We start from the raw sequence: 14,205 nt of genomic DNA, 5'->3' as shown, positions 1-14,205 counted from the left end.
AGTGTCCTTAACAACTTACACTGGTCACAATCAATCACATCTGAAAAAACATGAAATCTATCAAAAATAAACAAATTATGAAATCCCAGGATCAAAAGTACCTCCCCAACATCTGTTGTCTTTCTGTTAACTGGGAAATACTCGCATACTGCTGCAAAATAAAGTATCCATGATTGCTTTCATAGAATCACAGAAGAATTCAAATAGGAAGGGACCTCAGGAGGTCCTCTAGTCCAACCTCCTGTGCAAACCATGGTCAGCTATAAGACCATATCATGTTGCTCAGGGCTTTATTCAGTCGGTTCTTGAAAACTGCCAAAGATGGAAGCTGCACAACACGTGTGTGTGTGTGTGTGTGCGCGCGTGCGTGTGTAAATTCCTGTATTGAGTCTGAATCTCTTTTGTCTCAGCTTAAGCTGGTTGTATCTCGCCCCCTCACAACTGTAAAGAGCCTGGCTCCATTGTCTTTATAACGCACAGGTATTAGAAGGCTATTACATCCCACTGAAGCTCTCTCTTCTCCAGGCTGAACAAGCCCAGATCCCTCAAGTCTCTCCTCACAGGGCACGCACTCCAGACCCCTGACCATCCCGGCACCCACACACTGAATCTGCTATGGTTTATCAGTATCTATCTTGTACTGGAAAGCCCAAAACTGAATGCAGTATTGCAATTTGGGTCTAATGAAAGCCGATCACTTCCCTTTATCTACTGATTACGCTCCTGTTAATATCACCCAGGATGCTATTGGCCTTCCTTGCTGCCAGGGCACACGGTTGGCTCATGTTCAGCTTGCTATCTGCCAAGAACCCTAGGTCCCTTTCAGCAGGGCTGCTACCCAGCCTGTCACTTCCCAGCCCCTCAGTGCAAGGGGTTATACCTTCCCAAGTGCAGCATTAGGCATCTGTCCTTGCAGAATTCCATAAAGTTCCTGTTGGTCCATTCCTCCAGTCTGCCTAGGTCCCTCTGGATGGCAGCCCTGCCCTCAAAGGTGTGAACTGTTCTCCCCACCCTGAACCGATTCAGTTTTGTGTCAGCTGCAAACCTGATGAGTGTGCACTCACTCCATCACCTTTCAGATCATTGATAAGGTGCTAATGAGACAAATCCCAGAATAAACCCATGTGGTACTGCACTTGTTACTGACCTCCAGGTAGAGTACGACCCACCACTAACTATCCTCTGGGACTGATGATCCAACCACTTTTTATCCATACATTTGTCCAAAATTAGATAAATAAAGTATAATGCAATTAAATAAAATAAAAAGTAGTACACAAATCCAGAGCGACTTGTATTTCAGAAGAAACAATATTTGTCTTCAAGGCATCCTTTTGTCATATAAGTGGACTTATTTTGGAAAACAGGTCCGTTTACACAGTTTCATTAGTATATAATTTTTTCTTCACTTTTCCAAATCCTTTATTAAGAAACACTGAAGACAACTGAAGTAGCACTGAATAATTTATAGTTCTTAACTGTGCCTCCTGGTAAGTATGATTTCTTCCCCCCCCTCCAAGTTAAGAAACTCACAGCTGGTCCTTGGGGCTGAGGGGGCATTCCTGGTCTAACTCCCAGCAGGCCTAGAGGGCCCAGAGGACCATGAGGATATCCTCCATCTGGTATTCTACGACGGTCATCCCAGTGATGCTGCTCTTCCTCCATTCTCCTCCAGTACATGTCCTCTTCATATCGCCTGAAGTGCATCAATCAAAGTGTTCTCTTTATATAGCAGTTAATACTTCCAACCATTTAAATAAATTCTTGGATGTCCTCACTAACTCATTTCTAGGAGTCATGAGCAAATACCAGAGGGTAACCAAAATGAATGGTTATTTTGAAAGTGGGCCTGAATTTATAGCAAATAATTCTAGTAAGTCTACATTCCTCAGAGGGATTGAACACTAACAAACAAAACCAAATAAAAAACCCAGAGGGATAATGACAACTTAATTTAAAACAAGACAGTACAGAGTTCCCAAAACAAGTATTCAAAATAAGTAACTACAGAAGCAGAGTTAGTTTTAGATAATCTGACTGCAACTTTGTCTCATTCATTGATAAAACAGAATGCATTACCTCATTTCCATCCTCCAGCGTTCTTCCTCTTCTCGCCTTCTCCAGTATTCTTCTTTCTGCATCTGTTTCCTCATCTTCTCTTCTTGAATTTTTCTTGCTCGAATACTGGGCTTTACTTCTACTTGTAAGTCTGGATTTACTTTTTTCTAGTTCAGAAAAATAATGAATGAAATGTTGGTTTGCCTCTTGTCATCTCAAGGTTACGAAGTTCTTCTGACACATTTAACACACACTACTGGTCTACGATAAAATAGAGGGGAGTAAAATGCAGTTTTAGAACTGCACTGAATGAATAGCTGAAGAAGAAAAATCTGTGTCCAGTATTTTAAAGGAAAGAAATAGCAACATATTACAAATAGCATGAATTCCCTCTTCAACTATATGAGAACAAAGCAATTTAAGATTAAAACATTACATAAAATATTAAGTAATATGCTGTTCATTCTGTAGCAGGATGACTACTCTATAACCTGAAAAAAAATTTCATCTTAACTACAGTGTGCTTCCTGATGCCCTGTCCTGAAGGGTCCCTCATACAGGGGGCATAATCATGAGTTACTGAGTATATTTTTCTGGCAATTTTTTCCTCTTCTTTCATCCCTTTCATGATTATGCAGGCCTGCTGTATCTCCTGTGACCATAGCAGATTCTTCCTATATAACCGAGAGGAAAGTTTTTCACAATGAGAACAGTCAATCATTGGAATAATCTCCCCAGGGAAGTGGTTGACTCCGCTACGCTGAACACGTTTAAGACTCAGCTGGACAGGGTGCTGGGCCATCTCGTCTAGACTGTACTCTTGCCTAGAAAGGTTGGACCAGATGATCCTTGAGGTCCCTTCCAACCTGGTATTCTATGATTCTATGAATCTTATAATAATCAAAACGCACACCATATGTCAGTAAAGGTGTCTCTCCATTCATGACTAAAAGTCTGCAACACTTGTTTCTCAAATGTCTCCACAAACGGTTTACGTGGTTTATCCTGCCAAAAACATTGAGCACTACTATTTTACACTATCTGAAATTCATGGTAAATGACATAAAGCACCTACTGTTGTTTGCATATGTTGTACAATATTTTAATGTTGCAAAGGTTGCCTGAAAGCAATGTTCAAAATGTTTTAAAAAAAAAAAACAAAAACCAAAAAAAAACCAAAAAACAACACAAATCAAAATGCAGTTTCACAGTCTGTATTACTACTTTAAAGACTATACTCCGTAAGAAATATATTTCTCTAGCTTTTTTATATGCTGTTTACTCAGAATACCTACTTTTGACTAGTCTTTAAATGTAAGAATGTGTAATCAGTCAGCTGACATCTGGTGGATTTTCAGATAGAAGCATTAGCATTTCTACTAACCTTATACTGAAGTCTGTGCCGCCTCCCTTTTAAGTGCATCTCCTTGGCATTAGGATCATTAAAACTGCATTCACAAAGTTTACAGTGAAAGCGGATCACCTTTCCTTCATCATTTCTTACCTGGAAAATAAGGTATAACACATTTGGCTTTTTTTTTTTAAAAACCAAGCTGATGTAGAAATTAATCTAATTCAGTGACACTGAATAACATCTACCCATCTCAAAACATGCTAAAAAGTTCACACAGTAACTGAAAGAAGGTAAAATCAAACTTTCAGTTCTGACAGACACACCATTGTGTTTGGTAATGAATAAAGAACAAAAGTTCTTCCATTCCAAAGAGTACACAGCTTTAAACTCGAGTCTGAACATATTGATTTGAATAATTACAAACCTGCAAATGATGAAATTTACATCAGACTTCATCCACGTATCTCATGCCACTCACATGAAGAATGCCCCACTGAGCGTAAAAGAAACATGCACAATACAAAAACATAAACATATGCACAAGCCTTTGCAGGTTCAATGCCTTGTCACTCTTATCTTCAAGGAAGACCCAGGGAATTACAGGCCAGTCAGCCTCACCTCGATCCCTGGGAAGGTGATGGAGCAGCTAATCCTGGAAACCATTTCCAGGCACATTAAGGACAAGAAAATCATCATCAGTAATCAGCATGGCTTCACCAAGGGGAAGTCGTGCTTGATCAACTTGATAAACTTCTGCGACGAAATGACTGGCCTGGTAGATGAGGGGAGAGCAGTTGATATTGTCTACCTGGACTTCAGTAAGGCCTTTGACAGAGTCTCACATATCCTCATAGACAAGCTGTTGATATATGGGCTGTATAAGCATATAGTGAGGTGGATTGAAAGCAGGCTGAATGGCAAGGCCCAGAGGGTGATGATTGGTAAAACGAAACCTAGTTGGAGGCTAGTAACTAGCAGTGTACCCCAGGGGTCAATACTGGGTCCAGTCCTGTTTAACATCTTCATTAATGATCTGGATGATGGGGCAGAGCGTACCCTCAGCAAGTTTGCTGATGACACAAAACTGGGAGCAGTGGCTGATGTGCCAGAGGGTTGCACTGCCATTCAGAGAGAGAGAGAGAGATCTCAACGGGCTGGAGAAATGGGCTGACAGGAACCTTGTGAAGTTCAACAGGGGGAAGTGCAAAGTCCAGCACCTGGGGAGGAACAACCCCATGCACCAATATATGCTGGGGGCCACCCAGATGGAAAGCAGCTTGGCAGAAAAGGACCTGGGGGGTCCTGGTGGACACCAAGTTGAACTTGAGCCAACAGTGCGCCCTTGCAGCAAAGAAGGCAAATGGCATCCTGGGCTGCATTAGACAAAGTATTGCCAGCAGGTCAAGGGAGCTGATCCTTCCTCTCTAACCCAGCACTGGTGAGGCCACACCTGGAGTTCTGTGTCCAGTTCTGGGCTCCCTAGTGCAAGAGAGACATGGACATACTGGAGAGAGTCCAATGAAAGGCCACAAAGATGATGAAGGGACTGGAGCCTCTCTCCTATGAGGAAAGGCTGAGAGAGCTGGGACTGTTTAGCCTAGAGATGAGAAGGCTCAGGGGGGATCTTATTAATGTATATAAATACCTGAAGGAAGGGTGCAAAGAGGACAGAGACAGGCTCTTTTCAGTGGTGCCCAGTGACAGGACCAGAGGCAATGGGCACAAACTGAAATACAGGAGGTTCCCTCTGAACATCAGGAAACTTTTTTTACACTGTGAGTGTGACTGAGCACTGGCACAGGTTGCCCAGGGAACTTGTGGAGTCTCCCTCCTTGGAGATATTCAAAAGCTGTCTGGACATGGTCCTAGGCAACTGGCTCTAGGTGGCCCTGCTTGAGCGGGATTGGACCCCCAGAGGTCCCTTCCAACCTCAACCATTCTGTGATTGTTTCATGTTGAATAAATTGTCACTAAAATAGTTAAAAAATAATCCAACATTTTCATATCCATACCTCCTCCACATAGTCATGGCCCACTGGCTGGACATCACTTTGCAAGGCAGCAAGAGTCGTAGGAGTCGCTGGTTCAGCTGCTGTGTCTAGTTTTACTTCCTGTGTTTGTACTGTAGCAGCGGTTGTTGTTTTAACACTTTCAGCTGATTTCATTTCTTCCAGTTTACTTCCTGTTGTCTGAAGCTTATTACCACCTACAAATCAAAAAAGTTAAATCGTCAACTTTCATAAAATGAGAATATGATTACACATGATGTGCAGACTGAAGACTATTTGCAAGTATCAGTGTTTTGGCCAAAGCATTATCAGTCTTTTAAAGTTAGTTAAAACTTAAACATTTTAAATACAATTAAAGGTTTTTTTTTAAAAAAGTTTAACAACAAGTTATTTAAACAGTTTTTTATTTTAGCAAGAAAAACTTTTGCTTTATATAGTTGCAATTTTCATCATCATTTTCATGCTTTTTCAAAAGAGATAGGACTAGAACTGAATGGGAACAACTCAGCAAATATATTTTAATAATCTCTTTTTTTTTGTCATCACTTTTTTTTTTTGTGTAAATGGATCCAAAAAAGTACTTCAAAACCTTATAATGTTTGTACTAACAAAGGTAGTATACTCTCAGTGTTGCAACTGCATAGGTCTTTCCTTCAAGAGCAGGATAGCTTATTGTTGAACAACTGCTTCCTATCTCTAAATGTCTGTCATGCTTATTTCAAAAGTTTCCACCATTAGAGATTTCCACTGTTACAAGGATGTTTCAGTTGCCCAGTTATCAACTGCCAATCTACTGCAGGTTGGCTTAACAGCCCAGGCTGTAAACGGAAATTAGAACCAACTGGATTATAAACTGCAATACTCCAACAGCTACTACATAAGAAACCAAAGGTGGGAGGCTTCTTATGAAGGTGGGAGAAGCCTCCAAGAAAGGTCAGGTGGAGACAACAGGGCAAAAAACACCATAAATTGTGAAGCAAAACTTTTATATACATTCTTATTTTCACCTATCAGTAATTCTCTGAGAACATACGGTTACTCATGCATAAAGTTAACTAAATACATTTGTATTTGTTGCACTAAGATCTTTAAAAAAATATAGAATAGGTTAGGTTTCAAAATAAAGACTGACTTCTGTACTTGCCAACAAAGTTTATTTTCGGTGTAGATATTTTCTTTACAGCTATATTAGCAGCGGTTGAAGATGTTTTGTTGTTGGATGCCGTGTTAAGTGGTGCGTTTGCTGTGGGAGTAAGAATTTTCACTGCAGAGGATGCAACAGAGGAGTTCACAGTACTACTGCTAGTTGCTATATTTGAAGCAGAGGCAGTTGGTTTGGAAGCAGATGTGGATGTTGAGGAAGTAGCTTGGGTAACCACATTTGGTTCAGTTGAAGGAATGGGTTTGCCAAGTTTTGTGTGTAACTTTACTACCTATAAGAATAAAGAGAAATTCATAATATGATCTCCCTGGGATAACTATAAAAAATGAATTTGTTATAGGTTATGGAAGCTTTAACAGAAACATCAATATCACTAAAGCACACACCACACCCCCCACCCCACCCCCCAAAACCAATATAACTTAAAAGTTATTGCTTCTTTACAGAAAGAAGTATAAGTTTCTGTGTATTTTCTCCTCTCTAAGATGAGAAAAAATGATGGGAAGAAATATACGACTGACTTGTATAATAAGGACAAGAGAAAGTTCTTACTTTCTGATGCTTGGCTCCACGGATATGGGCAGCATAAGCATCTGCTCCTGTACAAGACACATCACAAAGCTCACAGCGCAACTGATTCTGAGTTCCACGAGCAGAAGTGCTGCTGTTATTGGTGTTCTGGGAAGCTTTTAATGCTGCTTCTTTCTTTTTGTGTTTCTGGCCTTCTAAGTGTTCTTTATAAGTCTGTTTAAATAAACAATACACACACAATAAGCTGTCTTTGTACTGCTCATTCATCATTCATGTGAATACATGTAATACAGAACATAGCATAAACCACATGCTTTGTATGAGAAATACTTCCTATACTGAACATTTCTTCCATATGACATGCTCTGAGGCATAAGCAGACCACTTCTAAGACCAAGAAATTTTCTTCGCTACCAGGATTCCACTTTTAGGTAATACAATATGATCTTTTCTCCTCTACCTTCTCACTTCCTCAATGAAGTACTGGTCAACAGATATTACCATTGAAAGCTTGATAAGATCAGAAAACTGCGTCTCAGTTGCAGTTTCCTGCATTGCATTGAATTATTCTTGATTTTTAATTTTCCTCAAACTACAAGACCACAGTTATTAAATGTATCCAGAGAACTAAAAAAATAAATTCAAAAGAAGGTAGCACATAAATAAAGCTGTGCTGAAAATGAAATGCAGAAGTTGATATTTTGTTCCTATACCAACACTGGCAATCTATAGAGCAGACAGGGTGGGAAATAATGACAAATTTACCTAAAGAGTAAGAACTGTTTTGCCAAACGCACACGCAAACACTCTGCATGAACTGATATCTACTTTTTATGCACTTGTACCCACTGTGAAACTAAACTGGGATGCTGGAATACAATGAAGAATAAGTTTTCAGGCTTACCATTCACAAAGTTTTGAAAAAAGTATTTTCTAAGAAGCTTGCTATGCTAAAAGAGCAAATCAAATTCAAAGTTTAGAATATTTCTGGAGTCCAAAGCACAGTTGAAGCTTCTCTGTACAAGCTAAGGGGATGCATCTTTTTGTCTTCTCATAGGACTTCTTTCTATAATAGCACACATTTTCATTTAATTATTCCTTTAGTAAAAGTATAGAATCAGGTCTTTAAAATTAACAAATATTCTTAAAGGAGTCTTTTTTTTTTTAGTTGAAAAAATTATGAATAAAGCATATAGCAGAATATTACATAATACAGGTACCTGTGGTCCAGCACAGCTGATCTTACAAACATCACAGTAATGGATCTGGGGCGGTTTGGGAGGTTGCTTTGGTTTCAGTTGCTTATTTTGGAATGGTGCCTTTTTAGTAAAGGTGGTCCCTGTCCAAGCAGCTGTTGCAGCTGCTGCAGCAGCTGCTGCCACTGCCTGTTTCTGTTGCTGCTGCTGCTGCTGGTAATAGGACGATGCAGCTGAATACACTGCAGCTTCATAGCCAGAATAAGAGGTACCTCAAAGATCAAAATAAAATAAATGTTACATCACTGTACATCATGTATCAATTACATAATACACTAATTCCAAGCATGCTGCATAATAGAGTTGGGGATGGCAGGGCAGGATATAAACAATTTATTGAGATCTTGTTAGGCAGTCTGAATTTTTCTTGATGTTTCACAGTACACAAATACATAGCATACCACTTATATCAGGAATATATTTGATTTTAGACAAATCTTTGCAGATACGCAGTTGTGTTAGATATATCAAAGCATCCCTAAAGAATACGTGAAATTTCCTGGTACATCTGGTAAGACCGAGTATGATGTAACAAGAATTTTAATAAAAGATTTATCAAAGGCCACTTGAAGCAAGCAGTCTTCCAGAACCAGATTTACTGTTCAAATTCCAAAATGAAAAGGAGGACAGATATTATGTAGGGGGGGGGGGGGGGGGGGACACACCATGAAGATAAAAGACAGAATGGCTAGTGCTATTACATTCTATTTCACTGATTTAAATTGTTTTAGTGCAGAGAAGGTGCTTGCCCACTAAAACCTCTGCAGCACACCCTGTCTACACACTCCTTGATTTCTAGTATCAAAGTTGAATAAATCAAGGAAACTGGGCTTTCATACCTTTGAGCCAGTTTTCCCATAAACTTTCTACATCTACTGGTTCAACTACTTTAATCCTCTGATCAGGCTCTGTTTCAAGGAAGTCTTAAAATCCCTTTTTAAACAGAAAACAAAACAAAACAAAAAAGTTCAAGGTAGCTATAATATGCCGATTGATTACCATCTGGCCATAAAGTTAACATCTTTTCATCTCGAACTACTTTTTGGATGTCTAATGTTTGGACAAAAGTCTTTTTTTTAGCACCCATTCTCTTCCCATTTTGGGTCAAGACAACTCAAACTTACATGATTTATATTGGACTGCTCCTCCCTGTCTCTGTAACTGCTGATTGATGTCAGCATGCTCCCAATTTCCCTGGGTTATATTTGTGTGGATGTGTTTCCTTATTTTTTCTATCCCCCATCTTTTCTCTCAAAACCTTACAGTAAGTCACAAAACACCATGCACATAGCAATGCCAATGCTTTGTATATTCTCACATGTAACAAAATAGGCAAATAAAAACATCAAACCTCTTTTAAAGATACATCAAAATATTTTGCCATTATTATGATTTAACTGGTTGATACTTCTCAGTAGACTATGATGCAATTGAACACAAACTGCTAAAATTCTGAGTATTTAAATCCTCTCCTGTAACAACTGCAAAGATCCCAGCAACATAATATGCAAAATTCTTACCAGAGTAAGTAACCGCTGTTGTACTGTATGTTGCACTTTGAGTATAGGATGGAACAACAGTAGCTGCAGCTGCTACTGGCTGCACAGTAGAGGATACCGGATATATAGAAAATGTAGTTGTTGCTGGACTTGGGGTTGCAGGTTTTATAGCTGTCACTTGTCGTGTTTGCTGGGCTTGGGTATACTGAGTTGCCCCTTGGCTATATCCTGCTTTTGGAGCTAATTAGGATAGAAGTGTACAAACATTAATATGTTTTAGTTGAATGAAATGCAAACCATATTAAGTGATACTTAATGATATGCTGGGAAATAAACACATAACAAGTGTTTTTTGTTTTAGTTTGGTTGTTTTTTGCCTTTTTGGTTGGTTGGTTTTTTTACAGTAATGGTTATGCATCACCTACCATATATCATACAACTGTTTAATCATGTCACAGCTCACACTAGTAAGCCTCAGATTTATTTATGCATTTTTAACTGTGCTGCCATGTTTTTAAACAACCTTCTCGTTCAATGGTTTTACTAGAGTACACTAAACCAAATTACATCTAAACTTTCCTATTATTCCTAATTAAAGTAAAAAAAGTAAATATGATTTATGCTTTGTAGCATTCATGATACCAATAAAGAACTACATACATTAAGTAACTAAAGAATTAAAAAAAAAAAGTCTTTCTAACCAAGTTATCATCTGAACCCACCACTGACTTTTTGAACGTACTTCAGCAAAAAAGTTTGCCTAGAAGTACATTTTGGGTGTATTTAATAACAATCCAAACCTCAAAGACAGTTACTTATGGCAATGTCACAATAGTGTTCAAGTTCTAGGTACAGCAAGTTTTTCTACACGTTGACAGGGATTACATGTCAAAACTAAAAAGAAAAAAAATCTGGATAATGTGAAATATTCAAAGACATATTTTTAAGGTATTAAAGTAGTACACAGACTGTGTATAATGACAGGAGTTTGAATCATGCCACCCACCTGTCTGGTAGTATGATTCAGCTACTGAAGGTTGAGGCTGGGCAGCAGCAGCCACAGCTGCAGCAGTCGCTGTTGGTTGTTGATAGTATTGTTTGCTGTCATAAGCTACAGCTGGGGCAGTAGATCGAACATAAGAATAGGAATCCTAAAAATTCAAAAAAGAAAAACCAGTAAATTTCTCCTTAAGTATATATCTGGAGTAATAAAAATCATTAGCAGAGTCAAAGAATTTTCTTCTATTCTACTAAAGTAGATTTAAAAAAATATTTACAGATACAGTATATACTAATATATGCATTAAAGAAATTAAATTTATGTTTACAGATACTTTAGGCCTGAAGACAACCCTGACAGTCTTTTTCAGACTTAATATAGGAATTAACTTCATGCTATTAAATCACTTTCGCTTCCAAATTATTTTTGTTACCAAAAAGCAACTATTCTCACTAGTTTTTCATGACTGTATCAGATTACATTCCTGTAAAATAAGAAGGAAAAAAGCACCACAGATCTCCACAAACCACAATAAGTTCACAAGTTTACAAACATGACTCTCTATTGGCTTTAAAAATCCCATCATCAACAATACTTTTCTTGGTTATATTTTTTTTAGAGTATGAAAGTGATACTTTTAAAGCATCCTTTACTTTTTGGTGTATCAAAAAGTTCCCCCCATCAGGGAATCATATCTAGTTTATAAGGGCAAGGCAAGTAGCCCATTCAACACCTCCAGAACTCAGGAGATGGTTAGTAGGCTTAGAAGGGGAGGGCTTGGAAGACATTATATGCATGTACATATATTCTCCCATCCTCACCATATTTATGGTAAAGCATCAAGAGTTGATCAAACTGAGGGGTAAGCAAGACACGAACTACATTATCTGAAATGTACTAATGTATAAAATTTCTTTTTATTTCAAAGAAATATAACAATAAAATCTCTTTTCCATCCAACCTGTGTAAAGTAGAATTATTTTTCTTTAGTTTAGGGGACTCTCTTCTGTCTGAATGCATCTAATAACTGACTAGTTTAATGACCTTGTAATTATGAGTAAACATGCTACTGGAAAGACTCCTAAATTTCGATTCATTACCATATGTAACAAATTATAAAAGCCATACAAAGAAATTCATAACATACAGCAACAGTATAGTAATTTTAAACAAAAATACTAATTAGAATCCAGATAATGCCTTGATAAGTTTAGGACTAAAAAGTTAAAGAATTGTTACAAGGAACATACTGTTTCAATGTCTTCTGTCTCAAAGTAAATGTACATTTTAACTATGAGCCATGCCATAAGAGTTTAACAATTCTTGTGCATAAACACACCAGCCTGGAAATAGCCACTGAAGACTGACTAACAAATGCTAATGTAGTAGAAAAGCTGATAAAAATACAAATAAAGCTCACATTTCCAACGGGAAACTACCTGGCCATGTAAACCCCCTCATCTTTCTGCATCTAAGCTGTCTGATTGAAATCAATGGGCTAGGGTTACTGATGTGCATATATGCTTGCATTGTGTGAATCTAGACAGACAAGAAAACCTGCAACTTCTCACTCTTTCTTAAAAACTGGAGTAAACACTTATGTTAGGTAAGTCCCAAGATAACCTCTACAGACTGAAATCTTCCAACTGCAAAACTAATGCAGCACTCTGATTTGTACTGCTAAGTTTCTTTATTCCTGAACTGAAGAGGAATACAAGTAACTGACAGGATATTGTTTCATACGACATTTAAGCCAGCATAAGAATAGGAAGTTGTCTGAGGTACCATCACATCTCTCCTCACAGCCCTACATGATCCCACCTCCATCTCTTGCATTGGCATCACAACTGTGCAGAACCAAGGAAATTCTGCAGAAGCCTGTCAAGACTGCTACTCCTTTTTTGGTTGGTTAGTTTTCTGTGGGATCCTTATCCTGAACTGACCCACCCAAATGCTGACAACTGCTAGATTTGACGCAAGTAAGTGTCAGCAAAGGCCAGGGCAAGATGAAAATAGACAACAGTTCCTTTTTGTAGAAGCCTGTAGCCACACGAGGTTAGGCAGAGGTCTCACAAAGGGTACCCAAAACCTACCCAAAGGGTAGTTCCTCTCCTAGGGTAATCTTCTATCCTCTTACGTTTGGTACTAGAGCTCCTGTGGCACCCAGGAATCTGACAAGGGAACTATTTCTATTTCCCACTGAAAGTTTTTATTGGAACAGTTTTTTCATCTAAATCAGTTCCATTACCCAGTTTACCACATAACACTTGAATATTTAGGCTAGCTGAGACAAGTATTTCAGCAGCAGCCATTTGAAGATAAATGTCAATTCATCGCTTATTGTGTGAATGTCTAAATCTTAGCTCCTGCAGTACTACTGCTGATAACCCTCTATATGCGCCATATGAGACTGCAGTCACTTCATATTCTATCAGTTTTAGCTACCAAGTAATTTGAGTTGCATTCAAACTGATTCATGGAAGAAAAAAAATATAAATATCATCACATTCTCTTATCCAAACAGACCTCCTCCTTTTAACATATCATTTAAAAATCACACAAGTAATTTTTTTTTTTTTTTTTTAACACACCTGGTAATTCTGCGTAGTGACAGGAGGTGGTGGTGGTGGAGCTTCTTGTTGCCTCTGTGTATAACCATAATCTGTAGCTGTGTGCGCTGTAGGATAGCCTCCATAAGCAGCAGCTGTTGCAGCAGCTGCAACAGCTACTGGAGCAGGCCTGGCTACTGCAACTGTAGCTGCTGCTGGAGCATAGGCTGCAGTAACTGTGTGTGCAGCGACTGGTGCCTGGTGGACAGTGTAGCTAGCAACTGTAGTTGGATGGGAATAGGCTACACCCGAAGCTGGCTGCTGGCTATATTGGAAAAAGACAGTAAGTAAATAATTAGATTGATTCAACATACTAAGCTAATACCTAAACATTTCAAAATCCCAGATTTGATTATACTTGTCTGTTCTACAGACAGACCTGGAACAGCTATCTATCTATGCATACACTTTAATGGCTTTTAATATCTCTCTTCTATCACCATTAAAAAGGCTGTATCATTTTGAAGTTTCTGTGGACACAGATATCATGCAGGTGATGACTTTCTTCTTAGCAAGGGGGGGGTGTTGTTTTCCACTGCTTGAAAAGAACCCAAGTCTTTCATTCAAAATAATACAGAAGTCTTACACTGTTATCTTTTCATGACTGATAAGTTTAAGTGTTTCAGTAGTTCTTCAATAAAACTGACATACCTGTCAAATTAAGAAAAATACTACTTTCCTGTGAGAGCTCATTACTGACCTGCACTTGCATGATGTTTTTCAGTAA

At 38.5% G+C, this 14,205-nt stretch overlaps 1 protein-coding gene across 1 annotated transcript in view; it reads right to left on the bottom strand.

Moving 5' to 3' along the window:
• LOC309601643 (zinc finger RNA-binding protein-like) overlaps nucleotides 1–14,205 on the bottom strand; it is a gene marked incomplete at both ends in the record, with an annotated part of 43,507 nt that overhangs the window by 15,185 nt on the left and 14,117 nt on the right. The window contains 10 exons of the mRNA XM_082334799.1: nucleotides 1,534–1,696; nucleotides 2,080–2,225; nucleotides 3,443–3,562; nucleotides 5,425–5,618; nucleotides 6,566–6,854; nucleotides 7,136–7,327; nucleotides 8,335–8,582; nucleotides 9,891–10,109; nucleotides 10,876–11,020; nucleotides 13,461–13,743. Coding sequence (XP_082190925.1) covers nucleotides 1,534–1,696; nucleotides 2,080–2,225; nucleotides 3,443–3,562; nucleotides 5,425–5,618; nucleotides 6,566–6,854; nucleotides 7,136–7,327; nucleotides 8,335–8,582; nucleotides 9,891–10,109; nucleotides 10,876–11,020; nucleotides 13,461–13,743 — 1,999 coding nt within the window. The remainder of the gene's footprint in view (nucleotides 1–1,533; nucleotides 1,697–2,079; nucleotides 2,226–3,442; nucleotides 3,563–5,424; nucleotides 5,619–6,565; nucleotides 6,855–7,135; nucleotides 7,328–8,334; nucleotides 8,583–9,890; nucleotides 10,110–10,875; nucleotides 11,021–13,460; nucleotides 13,744–14,205) is intronic.

This window comes from Platalea leucorodia, assembly GCF_965183815.1.
Source record: "Platalea leucorodia genome assembly, chromosome: W".
Lineage (NCBI taxonomy): Eukaryota > Metazoa > Chordata > Aves > Pelecaniformes > Threskiornithidae > Platalea > Platalea leucorodia.
This window is presented reverse-complemented; position numbering and strand designations above follow the sequence as displayed.